We start from the raw sequence: 17,071 nt of genomic DNA on the forward strand, positions 1-17,071 counted from the left end.
ATGTTCTGCTATCGATGTGGTCTGATTGGACAAGGTGAAGAGGCTTGTCCTCGCTAGTATAGTAGACTCTTCCCCAATAATTACCTTGATGATTTGGAGAGCAGGCCCACCTTAGCTACTAAATGATGATTACGTTGATGATTTGAAGAGGGGCCACACCTTTGCTAAAAATATGAGAAGCTTTCTTACGTCTTCTCCAAAGGACATGTCCTGCTTCTCTTGGGACAATCATAGAGGCCACTAGGAATCACTTTGTGGTATAGCTAGTTTTTAATCAAAAGCATAGAAAGCACTGTAAGTTTTTTTGGGGAAAGAGCTCAGAGAGCTAATTTTATTGATAGAGAAAAAATTACAAAAAGTTTAATCAGTGGCACAGCAAAGCAAACACAGAAAAAACAAGAAAAACAGAAACCAAATACAAAAGCTGTAAGTTAGGATCAGTAGAACATATTCTTTCCCGACGTTAGAAAGCTACTCATTTCTCTAGCCAAGTTGAGGCTCCTCTTCACAACAGAATCTGCTTCAGTGAGTTTTGGCTCTTGGACGAGTAAGCTGCATATGAGAAGGAACTTCAACTAATAGTTGAAGAAGAATTATCAAGCATGGAGCATCATTACTACACGTGCTATTCATAATTAAATGAACCAGTATTCCTAAATTGTGCCTTCATCTTCTATTTTGACTCCAAACTACACCGGGGGAAGCTCTGTGGCCATGGCATTTTTGTCATCCCTGATCCAAATAACTAAGAGTTTAGTGACTGCCTTCAGAGGATCACCTTCATCATCAAGATCCTCACCAACAGATTCTCAGAAAGTTATTGAGGATGAGTTGAAAGGGTTGGAAATGACACTGTGGAATATTGAGGCTGTTCTTGAGGACGCCGGGCGAAGAGAGATTAGAGATGCATCAGTGAGGCTCTGGCTTAAGGAACTCAAGGGCATCGCTTATGATGCTGAGGACGTTCTTGATGAGTATGAGTATGAGTTGTTGCAGTGTCAAGTGGATAGCAGAAATAATGCAGCTACTGCTGCTGCCGCTGCAACAAGGATTTCTCGCAAAAGAAAACATGTGGACAGTGAGGAGGAGGTATGTTTTTATTTGTATTTTTGGTTGTTCTCTGCTTGAATACTTATAAGTGTCTCACCAACTATTATTTTCAACGTGTTTCTTGATAGCAAGTATATTTTTGGCAAACTTCAACAATCTCAAGAGGGCCATTATTTCCTAATCATATGCTTGATAGGATTAGGAAAATCAGAGAGAGGTTTAGTGAGATTGAAAAAGATCGAAGTGCATTGAGCTTAAGAGAACTCGGTCCAAGATGGTATGATTTTGATGATGATGATGATGATTCTATCAAGCGACCAACACCTAGTTCCTCTGTAGATGAATCACATGTTTTTGGAAGGGACGGTGATAAAGAAAAGCTAATTGAGCTATTATTTTTAGATATGAATACCAAATTCTCTGTCATTCCCATTGTCGGCATGGGAGGATTAGGGAAGACAACGTTGGTTCAACTTATTTATAAAGATCAAAGAGTTCATGAATGCTTTGATTTGAAAGGATGGGTGTATGTATCAGTCAATTTCAGTGTTCTACGATTAACTAAGCTAATCATAGAGACTCTGAGTGGGCAACAATCTTGTGCTTTTCTTGAGCTTGATAAGCTTCAATCTGTTTTAAGTGAGAGTATGGCAGGAAAGAAGGTTCTCCTTGTCTTAGACGATGTTTGGAATGAAGAACAGAGCCCGTGGCAGTTGCTACTAGCGCCCTTTGCCAATGCCAACATGGTTAGGATAATTGTGACTACAAGAAATAGCTCAGCTGCAAAAGTCATGCAAACAGGAATTTCCCCTCATGAACTCGGCCTTTTGCCCGAAAAACATTCTTGGTTGTTGTTCAAAAAATATGCATTTGTAGGTCAAGAACCATCATTCCAATTTGTAGACATTGGTAAACAGATTGTCAAGAAATGTAATGGCTTACCATTGGCTGTCAAAGCACTCGGAGGTATTCTTCGGTATGAGACTGAGGAAAGCAGTTGGTGGGATGTTCTCCAGAGTGATCTATGGGAATTGGATGAAGCTCAAGCTGAGATTCTACCTGCGTTGAAATTAAGCTATAGCAGAATGCCGTCATACTTGAAACCTTGCTTCTTGTTTTGTTCTATGTATCCGAAAGCTCACTTGTTCAGTAAAGGCAGTCTAATCAGGCTCTGGATGGCACAAGGTTATATCCGTGCCAAAGGGAACAAAATTATGGAGGATGTAGGAGAGAATTACTTCAATGAGTTGCAGCAGAGATCATACTTCCAATTATACCAGAACCCGCATATGCAATTAAGTACAGGTAATGAGCATGAATGGTATGTAATGCATGATATGCTTCAAGATCTCGCGCACTTAATGTCAGAAAATGAGTGCAATTCCATTTATGTAAGTGAAGGTCAAGCTGTGCAGCCTGAGATCTCTAATGAAATTCGGCACCTGAAGGTGATGCACCAATTAGAGATGGAAGTAGAGCTAGCAGAGCTTCTGTCATTGAAAGAAATAAACTATTTACGGACATTAGATTGTATTGATATCATATATATTAGCAAAAGAGAAAGTTTGCTCAGCAAGTTTGAACGATTGAGAGCATTGGAATTACAATCTGATGAACCACGAGATTTACCCAATTTGATCAGCAGCTTCAAGCATCTTCGTTATCTTTCTGTGAAAAGCAATATAATATGGGAGGCATTGCCACAACTTGTATGTCAGTGCTATAACCTGCAAACATTAGACTTAAAGAGCTGCCTGCTTCAAGAGATTCCAAGTGAGATCGGGAATCTAATTAACTTGAGATGCCTTGCTCTCTCTTCACTTTCTCTTGCTCAGTTACCAGAATCAATAGGAAACCTTCACAATTTGCACACTTTGGATCTGCAATCATGTTACAGCCTTCAAGAGCTGCCTCAAGGGATATCAAACCTTGCAAAATTACGACATTTGTTCATCCCTAGTGAAGCTAAACTACCTCATGGGATTGGGAAAATGACTAATCTTGAAACTCTAGAGTACTTCATAGCTGGAAAGGGTAATAAAATTGAAAAGCATTCTGGTATTGAGGAGTTGAAGAACTTGGTGAATATCAAAGGAAATCTATGCATATACGAGCTCGGGAAACTGGTTTCTGTGGATAGTGTCATTGCAGGAAACCTTAAAACTAAGTCCAGATTGAAGGATCTGCAGCTGAACTGGGGGTATCTTCAGCATCCATACATGGACAACCTATGCAGTGAGGAGTTGAATTTTTCAGTGCTGGAGAGACTTGAACCACACCACAACCTCTTGAGCTTGAAAATAGAGGGTTACAAGGGTTTAGATTACCCTGCATGGCTTGGTGATCCATCCTTCACCAGATTAACCAGCATTGACTTTAATTTCTGCAAGAAAATTCAAGATTTCCCATGGTTAACATCAAGACTACCTTCTCTCACTTCTCTTTCTTTCTATACAATTGAAAGAATGAAATCAGTTGCTCATGAAGGAGAGGTTTCATTCCCTTCACTTGAGGTGTTGTCCCTCAACAACATGCCTGAATGGGATAAATGGAGTTCAGCAATGGATAAAGATTTTCCAAAGCTCAAGAAACTCGCTATTCAAATGTGCCCCAAGATATGTCAACTTCCATCTTTTCAATCACTTGTTACTCTAACGATAGCATATTGTGAGAACCTGAAATCTGTGACTGTGCACCACGATGCTGCTTCTTGTCCATCCAGGCTTAATGAACTCTTGATAATCAGTTGTGGACAGCTTACTTCACTTGTGGGGCTGAAATATCTTTATTCTCTCTCAATGTTGACAATAGAATCTTGTTCTGAGCTCCGGTTCCAACCTGATGATTGCCTGCCAGTCATGCCCAAATATGTCCGAATTTGTGATGGGGATGGTCCCAAGCATTGGTGTGATACTCATGGATTTCATTACAAGCAGGTCAATGTTTGTTTTTAACCATTCATGTAAGAATTACTAACAGGAAGGAAGAACTAATCTAATCTTACTTTGGTTTATCTGTGTGCCAGTTTTGCAGCTTTGATCTCTTCCCCAAAGATGAAGTATAAGCAGAAGGAACCTTGTTGGTGATTCATAAAGATTTCACTTGTGTTGTTATCTGATTATTGTTTGACATCTTCGATAGAGACTCAGCAGAATTTCTGACAATTTCATCCTAAATATACTACACTGTCAGTAGTGGACATTTGTTTTTTTTCATTTGCGTGTATATATAATCCTAGATATCTTGAATTTGTACGCATGTCTCTTGTCCGGCTTGTAGTAGCGCGTGTTCTTCTTCTCCTATCTTTAGTTTATTTCTGGTGTGTTTGTACTGTTTCTTTTCCTTTAATAAATCGGTGGTTTATCTATTTTATTAAAAAAAAATGATAGACAACAATATACCTTTTCTTGTTATGTATACATATTTGATTCATTTTTGTTTTCAAAATCGAGTCAAAATTGTATCATGTATCAAACTTGGGATTTTGTGAGTTTAATCATACAACATTTGAACCTTCATGTGCCAAAAATGATTACCATACAAATCATAGATTAACTAAATGAATCATTTTTTTTAATTCAAAAAAATATTTCAATGTATGTGACATCCCGCCAAATTCCTCCCACATTTAACTCTAGTGTACTATGTCCCTCAATGACAATTTGAGGGGGAAAAGTATCATTCTTGTTGTAGATGATGTTCCTAATGAATAACAGAGTCTTTGGTTGGTTGTTGCCACAGGCTCCCATTTCACTGTGCAAAGCTTGTGGGAATGACTCTCTGACCAAAGTCACAAATACAGGGAATATATGCAGATTGAAGTTAACAAAAGGAACAATCATCATCCCTTTATTTTTATTAATGATTGAGAATTAAGTTTGCTCAGATATGTGAGCTCCATGCCTTTGAAACAAGGTCTTCATATTTTTTTGATGAAGGCTAGAAGGTTTTTGTATCAGAATTATTCCCAGTTGGCTTAATTAGTTATGCTTGTTACTAGTGCAAGTATAATAGTTAGTTCTGTTTTTAAATATAGTTGTCCATTTGAGCTTCTGGGTAACCCTATTAATTAAAAAAAATTATTGCAGATTGAGTTTCTGCATAGTCCAAAACAAAATATATTAATAATGATCAGTGGTTGTCGACTTACTGCTGTGGCAATGCTAATTTAATCTCTCATTGAATAGACTTGTGTCTTGATGTCTTCATAAGTAATATTAAAACAAATAGTAGCAGAAGAAGCATCAAGTTGGTGTATTGCTACTACAATATTCATAATTAAATCAACCACTGATCCTAGATCTTCCCTGTCTACCTTTCAGTCTTTTGACTAGAAACTACATTGAGAATAGCTCTGTGGCCATGGCCTTCTTGTCATCTATCCTCCAAATTACTAGCAGGTTAGTTACTGCTTTTTTTTTAAAAAAAAAAGAACCACATGAGGTATTTTATTGAAAAACAAGGGAGAGAAACAAAAGAAAGTTCAGAAACAAGAATAAAAAGGAACCAGCAACACCTGGTTCAAGCAGCTAGCAAAACTAAAATTTAAAACCAAACTCTTTAAATGCATTCATGATCCAGTAAGGGAGGTCACGCCCAAAGAGAAAGAGATTAAGGGCTGAGTAATTGAGTCCATGAGTGGCTAAGTGAATGGCCGGCAGCATCCAGTGACAAGGAATACAATGAACAACAGGAGAAGCATGTTCATTCAGCAGACGTCTGATATTAGTGATCAGAGCGTCGAATCTCCAAGTAACGACAGGGTCAGGATTTGCAATTGTTGCTGAAGTTGTGGGAGATTGGACAAAGATGTGTTTGATGCCGAGGCGATGATCGGAAGTAGTTTGGAGAGCGAAGCCGAGAGCGGAAAGATCATCCAGCGACGCATCATCCATGTCATGAGCACAACAACTTGCAATGTAAATTACATAATTAGAACTAGTGATAAAGAATCCCACAGAACATACCTTGGTGGCCAGGTTGATATTGATGTGTGGGAATAATATGAAGTCATCAGAGCTAGAAAGGTTGTTCAAGATTAGCTTTTACCCAATTAAACTTCTGTTGCAATCAGTGTACTCCTGCACATGGGCTAGTGCTCTGCAGACAACAGTAGGAAGGTTGATACAAGCATTATGAAATATGATATTACAACGGGATTTCCAGAGCATCCAAGCAGTTGCAGCAATGACTGAGTTGATGTAATTGGAGTAGTTGCCCTCAGTGAGCTGGTTACCGGATGCAAAACCATTAGGAAAATATATATAAGTGTTAAGCCTCAGGCTGAGATAAGACCAAACCTGTTTAGTTTTAGTACAATGACTGAAAAGATGATCAATGGTTTCAGGGGAGAGACCACACAAACTGCAAGGGTCATTGGGTCCAAGATTCAAGTGGTACAAGAAGTTAGTGGTTGACAAGAGACCATGAAAGAGTGTCCACATAAAATGTTTGGTTCTCGGGGCAATATTGAGCTTCCAAATTAGCTGCCAACCAGGCCAAACCTCCTCCGGGGGAGTGCTAAGATTTAACTGTTGATAGATAGTGGAGGAAATTTTGTGAAGCTTGGTAGGAGGATTCCAAATCCAGTGGTTACCGGAGTTAAGGTCAATAGAGGTAGAACTCAATTCCTGCAAGTTAAAATTGGGGCCAAACACATAGAGCAAGCTAGTATCACACCATCTATCTCCATTAACAACATCAGAAATGGAGAGGAGATTGACATCCACATTCATATTAATAAATGTAGGCTTAAGTGCAATAGGGATATCAAAACACCATGGATCCCAACAAAAGGAAGTCAGAGCAGGATTGATCAAATTAATACGACAAAAAGGTTTGATTTGAGGCGCCGCTTTGTGAAGACTTCTGTAAAACCATGAACAATTCACAGGGGCAGTGTTTCTCCAAAAGTCTAATTTGTCATACTTATGACTCAAAACATCAACCCAAATGCCATCTTTCTTGTTTAAAAAACCAAAGACATGCTTTGCCATAAGAAAAGATTTAGCAAGAGATAAATTTCTGATTCCAATTCCCCCCTCAGGCTAACCTTTGTTTAAAGTTTTCCAGTTCACATTATGAATGCCCTTTCCATTGCCATTCCTACATTAATAGAATTTCCTAACCACTTTGGTGATCTCAGAAATAACTACTTCAGGGATTGTATAAACAGATAGAGTATAAGTAGGAATGGAAAGAAGGGAAGAGTTGATTAGAGTAGCTTTCGCTGCTGATGAGAGGTTAAAGTTACTCTAACGATTGCACTGAAGACGAATTTTATCAATCATTGGTTTAAAAGTAGAGACGGCAAGACGCTTAGGAGAGATCAAGATTCCAAGGTATTTAAAAGGAAAGGAGGCTTGAGTAAGGTTTAAGATAGCACAGATGCGAGAAGAAACATGTTTGTTGCACCAAGTAGGAAAAAAAATCTGAGACTTAGAGAAGTTAGGACGTTGACCAGTAAGAAAACCATAGACATTAAGACACTGGTTGATGCCCCTGGCGGCACGCCTAGAGGCTTGGGTGACAAGAATTAAATCATCTGCGAACATGAGATGATTGAAGTTATGATTGAGATTAGGGTTGAAACCAGGAATCATGCAATTCACAAGACTAGTATCAAGCATAGAAGTAAGGACTTGGGTCACCAAAATGAATAAATGAGAGGAAATGGGATCCCCTTGATGAACACCTCTGAACGAAGAGAACCAAGGGGAATTGCTACCATTAACCAGAATAGAGAAAGAGCAAGATTGTAAACAGGTAGAAATCCAGGAGATCCAAAGAGTTGGGAAATTCATACGAGTAAGAATCGCAAGAATTGCACTCCAATTGACAGTATCGTATGCTTTTTCAATATCTAATTTAATTAGCATCCTCAGGGGGTTTTTTGAAATCAGTTTCCAAAGTATGAACAATCTCTTGCACAACAATAATGTTATCAAACGAGCACCGGCCAGTCACAAAGCCAGCTTGTTCTCGACCTATCAATTTAGGGAGAACATGCTGCAACCGATTGGCCAAGAGCTTAGAAATGATTTTATAATTGACATTACAAAGCGAAATCAGACGAAAATCAGAGACGTTCTTAGGCCTATCCTTCTTGGGGATGAGGGTAATAAAAGTTTTGCCCCACAAAGAAGGAAGCACAGAATTGGCGAAGAAAAAACGAATGGCCAAAAATACATGATCACTAATAACAGGCCAAAAATTACGATAAAACTCCACAATAAAGCCGTCGGGACCAGGAGACTTACCAGTGGGAAGATCTAAAATGGTTTGATAAACTTCTTCCTTAGTAACCTCCCGAGTAAGAGAAACTGCATCTGAGTCGGTAATGCAAGGAAGATTACTAGGGAAAGCATGAAGAGGACTAACCAAATTAACATTAGGAGCACTCCAGAGATTTTTATAGAATGTGAGGAAGGCACTTTCGATACTTGCTTGTTCATGACATCGGTTACCTGAAGAATCATCAACCTGCGAGATGAAGTTAGTATGGGCACGTATACGGGTAATAGCATGAAAAAATTGGTATTTTTATCTCCGTCCTTGATCCATAGCATACGGGCATGTTGGGCCCATAAGTTGCTATTCTGGCACTGCAAGTATGAGAGATTAGTATAAAGATTCATTAAAAAAGATTGAGAGATTGAGTTAAAATCAGAATGTTCAAGGTTATTGATTTCAGCTTCAATATTAATCAAATCAGACTCGGTCTGGTTGACACCACTACGACGCCACGCGCTGAGTTTAGAACGAGTGCAAGATAAAAGGTGTGAGAACGCATGCATGGGATTGCCATGAGAATGCTTGGTCCAGGCTTCCCGAACGGCGTCATGACAACCTATAAAATCAAACCAGTTATTGTTAAAACGAAAAATGTTTTTAAAAGAAGTAGGGGAAGGAGAAGAAGCCAGAAGAAGCGGAGAATGATCAGAGAACAGGAGGGGGAGATGAATAAGCTTATTGATCTTAAAAAAGTCTGCCCAAACGAGATTGATCAGACATCTGTCGAGTCTAGCCCAACAACGGGCTAACCCCAACTAATTGTTACACCAGGTAAAGTGAGGGCCAGAGTAATTAAGATCAATAAGATTGTTATTTTTAACGAAGTCACAAAAGAACCGGGCTTTTCTGTCATAATGGGTGAAAGGGTCCCCCATGTGTTCTGCTATATGGAGAATAGAGTTGAAATCCCCAACAACAAGCCAAGGAACTTGCAAGGAAGAAAGTTTAGAAAGTTCGGGCCAGAGAACGCAATGAGATCTAAACCGAGTTGAGTTGTAAATAATAGAAATGAGAACAAAATATCTTTGAAGACTAATAAGTTCAGAATTTTCTACATTTTCAAAATTCATATACAAGAAGTCACTGAAAGAATACTGCAAAGTTTCCAAAACATTCCAAAATTTAAAACCCAAAAATGATCAAATATTCGTTTAAACAAAATGGTTGCAAACTCCCACTCTTGGGAGTTTTTAAACATATAAACAGATAATATCAGAAATTTTGCAATTAAAACTTGTCAAAATATATGTGTGGATTACTTACTTGGTACAAGACAAAATTCCAACCCAATCCGAACAACAATAATAAACCCCTCTTGAAGATGTCCTATTGTAAAACCAACTTTTCCTCGAAACTATAATGCCTACAAGGAAACCATGATATACAGAACTTTAAGCAACAAATAATCGACTAGTAAACATTGCATTTAAGCTAGGGTCACCACCTACATGCACCTAAAGTATCTACTAAAATATCTTAGAGGCAGCTCATACTGGGTTGTGCAACACTTGTACCACTAGGACAAAGAAGGTAATGGCATGGGTTTTCAAAAAATCAAGACATCCAACATTTATAAATCCCATAAGATGAAAGCAAAATGCACAATCTAACAACCCATATATATATATATATATATATATATATATAACTATATACCTATATATGTGGAATCAACAAATGCATATCTCAACATACATATATATATATATATGCATGCATGGCTGCCTAACCATGATGCAGAATCAATGTGTGTATGCGTGTTCAAACATTAGAGATTATGAATCATATATGTATATACATAGTTATATAAATTGGTTGCAGCCAGATCAAAGGAAGGGAAAAAGAGAAGGGTGCAACTTAGATCATCTCCAAGAGATATATGCTAGGCTCTAAACATGAACATCATGCACCAATCCTTAGCACAAAGTAAGACAAGATAAACTTCAAATAAACTACTACTAGCTAAGGCATCAAGGATAATCTTCACCCAAGTAATTACAACCACCACACCACCCAATTTTGGAAGAAAAAAAAGGCTAGATGATTACTTTGGAAGAGTGATAAGATGAGGCGAAGAAAACTTGCAACTACGATTACAAGGTTCAACATCGGAGGTTTGCCGGAAGTTCGCCGGAGGAGATCATAGCTCTCTCTCTCTCTCTTTCTAAAAGGATAGAAGAAAGGATGCTAAAGGCTCGGGCTCCATTGTCAATAACAAGATGTCAACAAGGACAAGTTTAAGACAAGCTTCATGAATTGATGCAAAAGTTTGCATAATTTTGGCCAGGAATCCCGGGCTCTCATGGCTTTTACAAATGAATGAAGACAAGGAAGCTGGGGCCCACACAATACTAATTTAATCTCTCATTGAATAGACTTGTGTCTTGATTTAAAACAAATAGTAGCAGAAGAATCATCAAGCTGGTGTATTGCTACTACAATATTCATAATTAAATCAACCACTGATCCTAGATCTTCTCCTCTTCCTTTTGAGTCTTTTGACTGGAAACTTCACTGAGAATAGCTCTGTCTGTGGCCATGGCCTTCTTGTCATCTATCCTCCAAATTACTAGCAGGTTAGTTACTGCTTTTAGAGGATCACCTTCTTCTTCTTCTTCATCATCATCATCAGATAATCAGAAAGTTATTGAGGATGAGTTGAAAGGGTTGGAAATGATACTATGGAATATTGACTCAGTTCTTGAGGATGCTGGGCGAAGAGAGATTAGAGATGCATCAGTGAGGCTCTGGCTTAAGGAACTTAAAGGCATCGCTTATGATGGCGAGGATGTCCTTGATGAGTATGAGTATGAGTTGTTGCGGTGTCAAGTGGAGAGCAGAAATGCTGCTGCTGCTGCTGCAGCAGCAGCAGCAAGGATTTCTCGCAAAAGAAAACATGTGGATGATGAGGAGGAGGAGGAGGTATGTTTTTATTTGTATTTTTACTAGTTCTCTCACTTGCATACTAAGTGTCTCACAACCTCTTCTTTTCTATGTGTTGTTTGATAGCAAGTATATTTTTCACTGCCTTCAATTATCCCAAGAGGGCCATCATTTCCAAATCATATGCTTGATAGGATTAGGAAAATCAGAGAGAGGTTTAGTGACATTGAAAAGGATCGGAATGCATTGAGTTTAAGAGAACTCGGTCCAAGACGGTATAATTCTGATGATGATGATGATTCTATCAAGCCACCGCCACCTAGTTCCTCTGTAGATGAATCACGTGTATTTGGAAGGGATAGTGATAAAGAAAAGCTCGTTGAGCTACTATTTTCTGATATGAATTGCAAATTCTCGGTCATTTCCATTGTCGGTATAGGAGGATTAGGGAAGACAACACTAGCTCAACTTATTTATAAAGATCAAAGAGTTCGGGGATACTTTGATTTGAAAGGATGGGTATATGTCTCATTGCATTTCGATGTTTTACGGCTAACTAAGCTAATCATAGAGACACTGAGTGGCCAACAATCCTGTGCTTTTATTGAGCTCGATAAGCTTCAGTCTGTTTTAAGTGAGAGTGTGGAAGGAAAGAAGGTCCTCCTTGTTTTAGATGACATTTGGAATGAAGAACAGAGCCCTTGGCAGTTGCTACAAGCCCCCTTCACCAATGCTGATATTGTTAGGATAATTGTGACGACACGAAATAGCTCAGTTGCCCGAGTCATGCAAACAGGAACTTCACCTTATAAACTCGGGCTTTTGTCAGAGGAACAATCTTGGTTACTGTTCAAACTTTATGCATCCGCAGACAAAGAACCATTGTTGCAATTTGTAGACATTGGCAAACAGATAGTCAAGAAATGTAATGGCTTACCATTGGCAGTTAAGGCACTTGGAGGCATTCTTCGATATGAGATAGAGGAAAGCAGTTGGTGGGATGTTCTCCAAAGTGATCTATGGGAATTGGATGAAGCTCAAGCTGAGATTCTACCTGCATTGAAATTAAGCTATAGCAGAATGCCGTCATACTTGAAACCTTGCTTCTTGTTCTGTTCCATGTATCCAAAAGCTCACTTGTTCAGTAAAGGCAAACTAATCAGGATCTGGATGGCACAAGGTTATATTCGTGTCAAAGAGAACAAAATAATTGAGGATGTAGGAGAGAATTACTTCAATGAGTTGCAGCAGAGATCATACTTCCAATTATACCAGAACCCGCACATGCAGTTAAGTACAGGGAATGAGCATGAATGGTATGTAATGCATGATATGATTCAAGATCTTGCACACTTTATATCAGAAAATGAGTGTCTCTCGATCAATATAAGCGAAGGTCAAGCTGTGCGCCACGAAATCTCTGATAAAGTTCGGCACCTGAATGTGATGCACCTATCAACAATGGATTTAGAGCTAGCAGAGCTTGTGTCATTGAAAGAACCAAACTATTTACGAACATTTGATTGTCTTGACATCAGATATATTGACAGAAGTGAAAGTTTGCTTGTCAAGTTTGGAAGATTGAGAGCATTGGATTTAGAGTTCGCAAGGCCACAAGAATTACTCTCTTCGATCGGAAGCTTTAAGCATCTTCGCTATCTGTTTGTGAAAAACAAGATGAGATGGGAGGCATTGCCAGAGCGTGTATGTCAGCTCTATAACCTGCAAACTTTAGACTTGAAGAACTGTATGCTTCATGAGGTTCCTAGTGAAATCGGCAATCTAATTAACTTGAGATGCCTTGCTCTCTCTTCATTTTCTGTTGTTCAGTTGCCTGAATCAATTGGAAACCTTCACAATTTGCACACTTTGGATCTGCAATCATGTTACAGGCTTCAAAAACTGCCTCAAGGGATATCAAACCTCGTAAAATTGCGGCACTTGTTCTTCCCCAGCGATGCTAAACTACCTCAAGGGATTGGGAAACTAACTAATCTTGAAACTCTGGAGTATTTCAGAGCTGGAAAAGGTGATTCAATTGAAAAGCATTGTGGTATTGAAGAGTTGAAGAACTTGGTGAATATCAAAGGAAAGCTTTGCATATCAGAGCTCGGAAAACTGGTTTCTGTGGGCAGTGTCATTGCAGGCAACCTTAAAACTAAGTCCAAATTGAAGGGTCTGCAACTGAACTGGGGGTATCTTCAGCATCCATACAAGGACAACCTATGCAGTGAGGAGTTGAATTTTTCAGTGCTGGAGAGACTAGAACCACACCACGACCTCTTGAGCTTGAAAATAGAGGGTTACAAAGGTTTAGATTACCCTGCATGGCTTGGTGATCCATCCTTCACCAGATTAACCAGCATTGACTTCGATTTCTGCAAACAAATCCAAGATTTCCCTTGGTTAACGGCAAGACTACCTTCACTCACTAAACTTTATTTCAATGAAATTAAAATAATGAAATCAGTTGCCCATGAAGGACAAGAGGTTTCATTCCCTTCACTTGAGGTGTTGTCCTTCTCACACATGCGAGAATGGGATAACTGGAGTTCAGTTATGGATAAAGATTTTCCGAAGCTTAAGAGGCTCACCATTCAAGCATGCCCCAAGATATGTGAACTTCCATCCTTTCAATCACTTGTTAATCTAACTCTTGCATATTGTGAGAAACTGAGGTCTGTCACTGTGCACGAAGATGCTACATGCCGATCCAGGCTTAGTACGCTCCATGTATATGATTGTGCACAGCTAACATCACTTGTGGGCCTGAAATGTCTTAATTCTCTCTCAGAGTTGGTAATAGAAACTTGTTCTGAGCTCCGATTCCAACCTGATGATTGTCTGCCGGTCTTGCCAAAATACGTCAAGATTTGCGATAGGAATGGTCCCAAGCACTGGTGTGATGAACATGGATTCCATTACAAGCAGGTAACTGTTTGTTTTTAACTATTCATGTAAAAATTGTAAAAACAGAGGAAGAATTAATCCAACTTTTGTTTTGTCTGGGTACCAGTTTTGCAGTTTTGATCTCCATCCAAAGGATGAAGCAGACGAAGCATAAGAAGTAGAAGGAGCCTTCTTGGTGTTTATTACACAGAGAGAGACTTTTTTCTTGAGAAGGCTTTTGATTTTGCAGAAGTTGTGCGCAATCCTGTCCATGATGCTGTTGAACTTCCCGGCCTCCATAATGCAATCAAAGGGTCCGCTGACATGTCCCAGTGCCAATGATGTTACTATTTGGTGACCACATCAACAAATTTACACCATAATTCCTTGGGTGACCTTCTGTTGAAGAATAATCCAAGTTGGGTGACTATAAAATAGAAGTTCATTAGCCAAATGTAAATATGACAATAGTTTGATGACCCCTCAAGATATTTACCCAATACAATACATTCTCATGGGAGTTCTCTTGGGCCTAATTCATGTGCTAAACTAGCCCAATTATCATAGGCCTATTTCATGTGTGATTCCATTAGGGATGAAGCCGAACAGAATTCTTGTGTCCAACTGTTGTTAACTTGTTATCATCCTAATTCCAAGTCATCTTATGGATAGACCTAATTTTTGTAATTTCCTTGTGCCTACAGGGCACACTATGGGCCCATCTTTTTCAAAAAGGCATCTACTAATTCAAAGAGAAGACTATTTTTAGGTGTTTGATTCCTTGTTCCAATCGATTGCATAGTTAAATTAGGCTTGTACTTCAAAATCAATGCTGATACATCCTCAGGGGAAGCATTGATAATTGGGATAATGAAATTGATTTAGTTGAAAGGGACACCTTTGAGGAGGAGCCTATCCGTAATCTGACACTATCAAAGGGAGAGGAACTTAACTATTTGGAGAAAAAAAGTCCCTTAATCCTCTTCCGAAAGATAGTGAATTAAAAACCAATAAATAGAAGCTCTAAAAAAAATAAAATAAAATCATTACTTCAAGATTTCCAATCAAACGACAAATCAAATTATTCTTAATTCTCTTCCATGATTACACTAGTTATTTATCAGAGTGTCGTCCCAAGGAGTGATCATCACACTAGATGAAGATGTCAATTTCCTTCCCCAACCATCAGCGTTTCACTAAGAAGAAGGGCGCTACGAACCCCTCAACATATGTCTGAAATTTGAAAAAAAACAAGTTTGGAGAATTAACTTCTGCCATCAATCACAATCTTAGTTTCATTAGTTTCTCTCCCTGCTCTAGTGAAAGTATAACTACAACAGTAGACCTAGTCAATGCAGGTTGGTGCTTGTTTTGTCTGGGCTACTGTTGATAAATGATCCCGAGTAGTTATTGTTTCTAAAAAGCCTCTCTTACTTTTTCTGCTTGTTTGTTAGGCCACTTAATCTCCTTTGATGGTAAAAAGCTGCTTTTCTTTATATAATTATTTCTATGTTGCTTTTATTCTTTATTACTAAACAACCTACATAGTCCCTTATCTTTTGGCATGTATCTATTTTAGTCACATAACTTTAAAAAGTTAAGATTTAATCCTTTACAATTTAGCAAGCCACTTACGATCATCATTAATACAGTAAGCTTGGGTGACCTTATTATAATAAAAACTAAATGCAGGGGATCTAATCATAATTTTTTAGAGTTAGATGACCAAAATAGAAACACGCAAAAAGATAAAGGACTATTTACATTGCTTAATACTATTTTTTTTTTCTGTTACTAGTATCTTATAACCATTTACTGTTTAGCCAATGTTAATGATTTATCAATTTTCATTAATAATAATAATAATAATAATAAAAGGAGAATAAATCTCCTGGGTGCCGTGATGGGCAGCCCTTGCATGGTGGATATGGCCGAAGAAACTAGAAGCTTCTAAGTACAGTGGAGTTAGGGTGAACTTGTCCTATGATGTGGTATAGTCAAAACTCCCCCATCTTCGGAGATGAGGGACAATAAGCAACTTCCTCCTCATCCAGTGGCAATGGACACAGACGGCTAGCAAGTAATGCAACATCGCAAGTGTAGCCTATCGATGGATTTTAACAAACACCCTCTCCACCATTTGAAGCATGACCTTCCATGTCCTGAAACTTCTATCTGATAGCTTAACTTAAAGCGTAGACGCTCTCCTAGAGATCAAGTACCTTGCACCTATTGCTTAAGTTCGGAGTACTAGGCTTCTGAGTGTCAACATCTACTTCATGCAGATGTTGCTCATGCTTTGGGCATGTTGCTGCGGACTGTCCACTACCTGCAAAGGATCGTCGGCCGTCTCCTTTAGATATTCATGTGTATGTTAAAAAAGAATCCCTCTTCCTATGCATCAACCCGCCCCATGTAGGAAACAAATCGGAGCTTCGTCCACTTGTAGGAAACAAATCGGAGCTTCGTCTATGGTTTCGTATTTGTTTTCATGCAACGTGAGCCAAAGAGAATTTTTTGTGCTGTAAAAGTTACAGCTTTTCTAATTTTTCTCTTTCTTTATATAAACATCCGGTCACTACAAACAGAGAGAAAACAACGTGGGCTAACAAACGTGCCAGACTCTTGAGTCACGACATGCTTTGACCGCGTCAACCATGAACGCTTTGACCGCGTCAACCATGAATGTGTCTTAACTGACTCATTCAAACATTTTTATGCGCACAAACTCATGCATGCACGCACACTCATGTATGCACACAAATTCATGCATGCACGCACACTCATTTTATGCACACAAACTCATGCAAAAAAGATAAAATAAAAGTAACTGATTACTATAACATGATTAATATCAACAAATAACCCCCTTAATTATGATGTCTTGATTTTACCTTAAACACACCCAGCTTTTCCCGTATCTCAATAAACTTGGTGTGTCCGAGAGCCTTTGTTA

General features: G+C 38.7%; 3 protein-coding genes across 5 annotated transcripts; 2 read left to right on the forward strand and 1 right to left on the reverse strand.

The window, feature by feature from the left end:
- The first annotated feature begins 375 nt into the window (after positions 1–375).
- Positions 376–4,302, forward strand: LOC120265456 (putative disease resistance RPP13-like protein 1). The gene is made up of 3 exons (XM_039273373.1): positions 376–1,089; positions 1,179–3,986; positions 4,076–4,302. The coding sequence occupies exons 1-3, from the start codon at positions 715–717 to the stop codon at positions 4,112–4,114; spliced, it is 3,222 nt and encodes a 1,073-aa protein (XP_039129307.1). The 5' UTR covers positions 376–714; the 3' UTR covers positions 4,115–4,302.
- A 1,199-nt stretch (positions 4,303–5,501) lies between these two features.
- Positions 5,502–9,661, reverse strand: LOC120265457. Of its 3 annotated transcripts, none has more exons than XR_005537629.1 (2): positions 6,018–9,083; positions 5,502–5,833 (listed from the first exon to the last, which is right to left on the reverse strand). XR_005537629.1 is itself a non-coding variant. In XM_039273375.1 (2 exons), exon 2 carries the CDS (start codon positions 7,044–7,046, stop codon positions 6,096–6,098), a length of 951 nt encoding a protein of 316 aa, XP_039129309.1. In that variant the 5' UTR covers positions 7,047–8,899; positions 9,607–9,661; the 3' UTR covers positions 5,502–6,095. The 3 variants fall into 3 exon arrangements, 2 of the variants coding, with proteins under 2 accessions (XP_039129309.1, XP_039129310.1); XM_039273375.1 differs by adding an exon at positions 9,607–9,661 and having other exon boundaries at positions 5,502–8,899; XM_039273376.1 differs by having other exon boundaries at positions 5,502–6,278; positions 6,351–9,083.
- Positions 9,662–10,851: 1,190 nt separating this feature from the next.
- Positions 10,852–14,772, forward strand: LOC120265455 (putative disease resistance RPP13-like protein 1). Its single transcript, XM_039273372.1, has 3 exons — positions 10,852–11,265; positions 11,353–14,157; positions 14,243–14,772. The coding sequence occupies exons 1-3, from the start codon at positions 10,882–10,884 to the stop codon at positions 14,288–14,290; spliced, it is 3,237 nt and encodes a 1,078-aa protein (XP_039129306.1). The 5' UTR covers positions 10,852–10,881; the 3' UTR covers positions 14,291–14,772.
- Positions 14,773–17,071: the final 2,299 nt, after the last annotated feature.

The sequence above is a fragment of the Dioscorea cayenensis genome, chromosome 7 (genome assembly GCF_009730915.1).
Source record: "Dioscorea cayenensis subsp. rotundata cultivar TDr96_F1 chromosome 7, TDr96_F1_v2_PseudoChromosome.rev07_lg8_w22 25.fasta, whole genome shotgun sequence".
Lineage (NCBI taxonomy): Eukaryota > Viridiplantae > Streptophyta > Magnoliopsida > Dioscoreales > Dioscoreaceae > Dioscorea > Dioscorea cayenensis.

Bases quoted from the DNA above. Each gene is read 5' to 3' on its own strand.
- LOC120265456 (XM_039273373.1), top strand. From the start codon at position 715: ATGGCATTTTTGTCATCCCTGATCCAAATAACTAAGAGTTTAGTGACT. The intron at 1,090-1,178 runs GTATGTTTTTAT...GTTTCTTGATAG, and splicing joins ATGTGGACAGTGAGGAGGAG to CAAGTATATTTTTGGCAAAC. The intron at 3,987-4,075 runs GTCAATGTTTGT...TCTGTGTGCCAG, and splicing joins ATGGATTTCATTACAAGCAG to TTTTGCAGCTTTGATCTCTT.
- LOC120265457 (XM_039273375.1), bottom strand. From the start codon at position 7,046: ATGGCAAAGCATGTCTTTGGTTTTTTAAACAAGAAAGATGGCATTTGG.
- LOC120265455 (XM_039273372.1), top strand. From the start codon at position 10,882: ATGGCCTTCTTGTCATCTATCCTCCAAATTACTAGCAGGTTAGTTACT. The intron at 11,266-11,352 runs GTATGTTTTTAT...GTTGTTTGATAG, and splicing joins ATGATGAGGAGGAGGAGGAG to CAAGTATATTTTTCACTGCC. The intron at 14,158-14,242 runs GTAACTGTTTGT...TCTGGGTACCAG, and splicing joins ATGGATTCCATTACAAGCAG to TTTTGCAGTTTTGATCTCCA.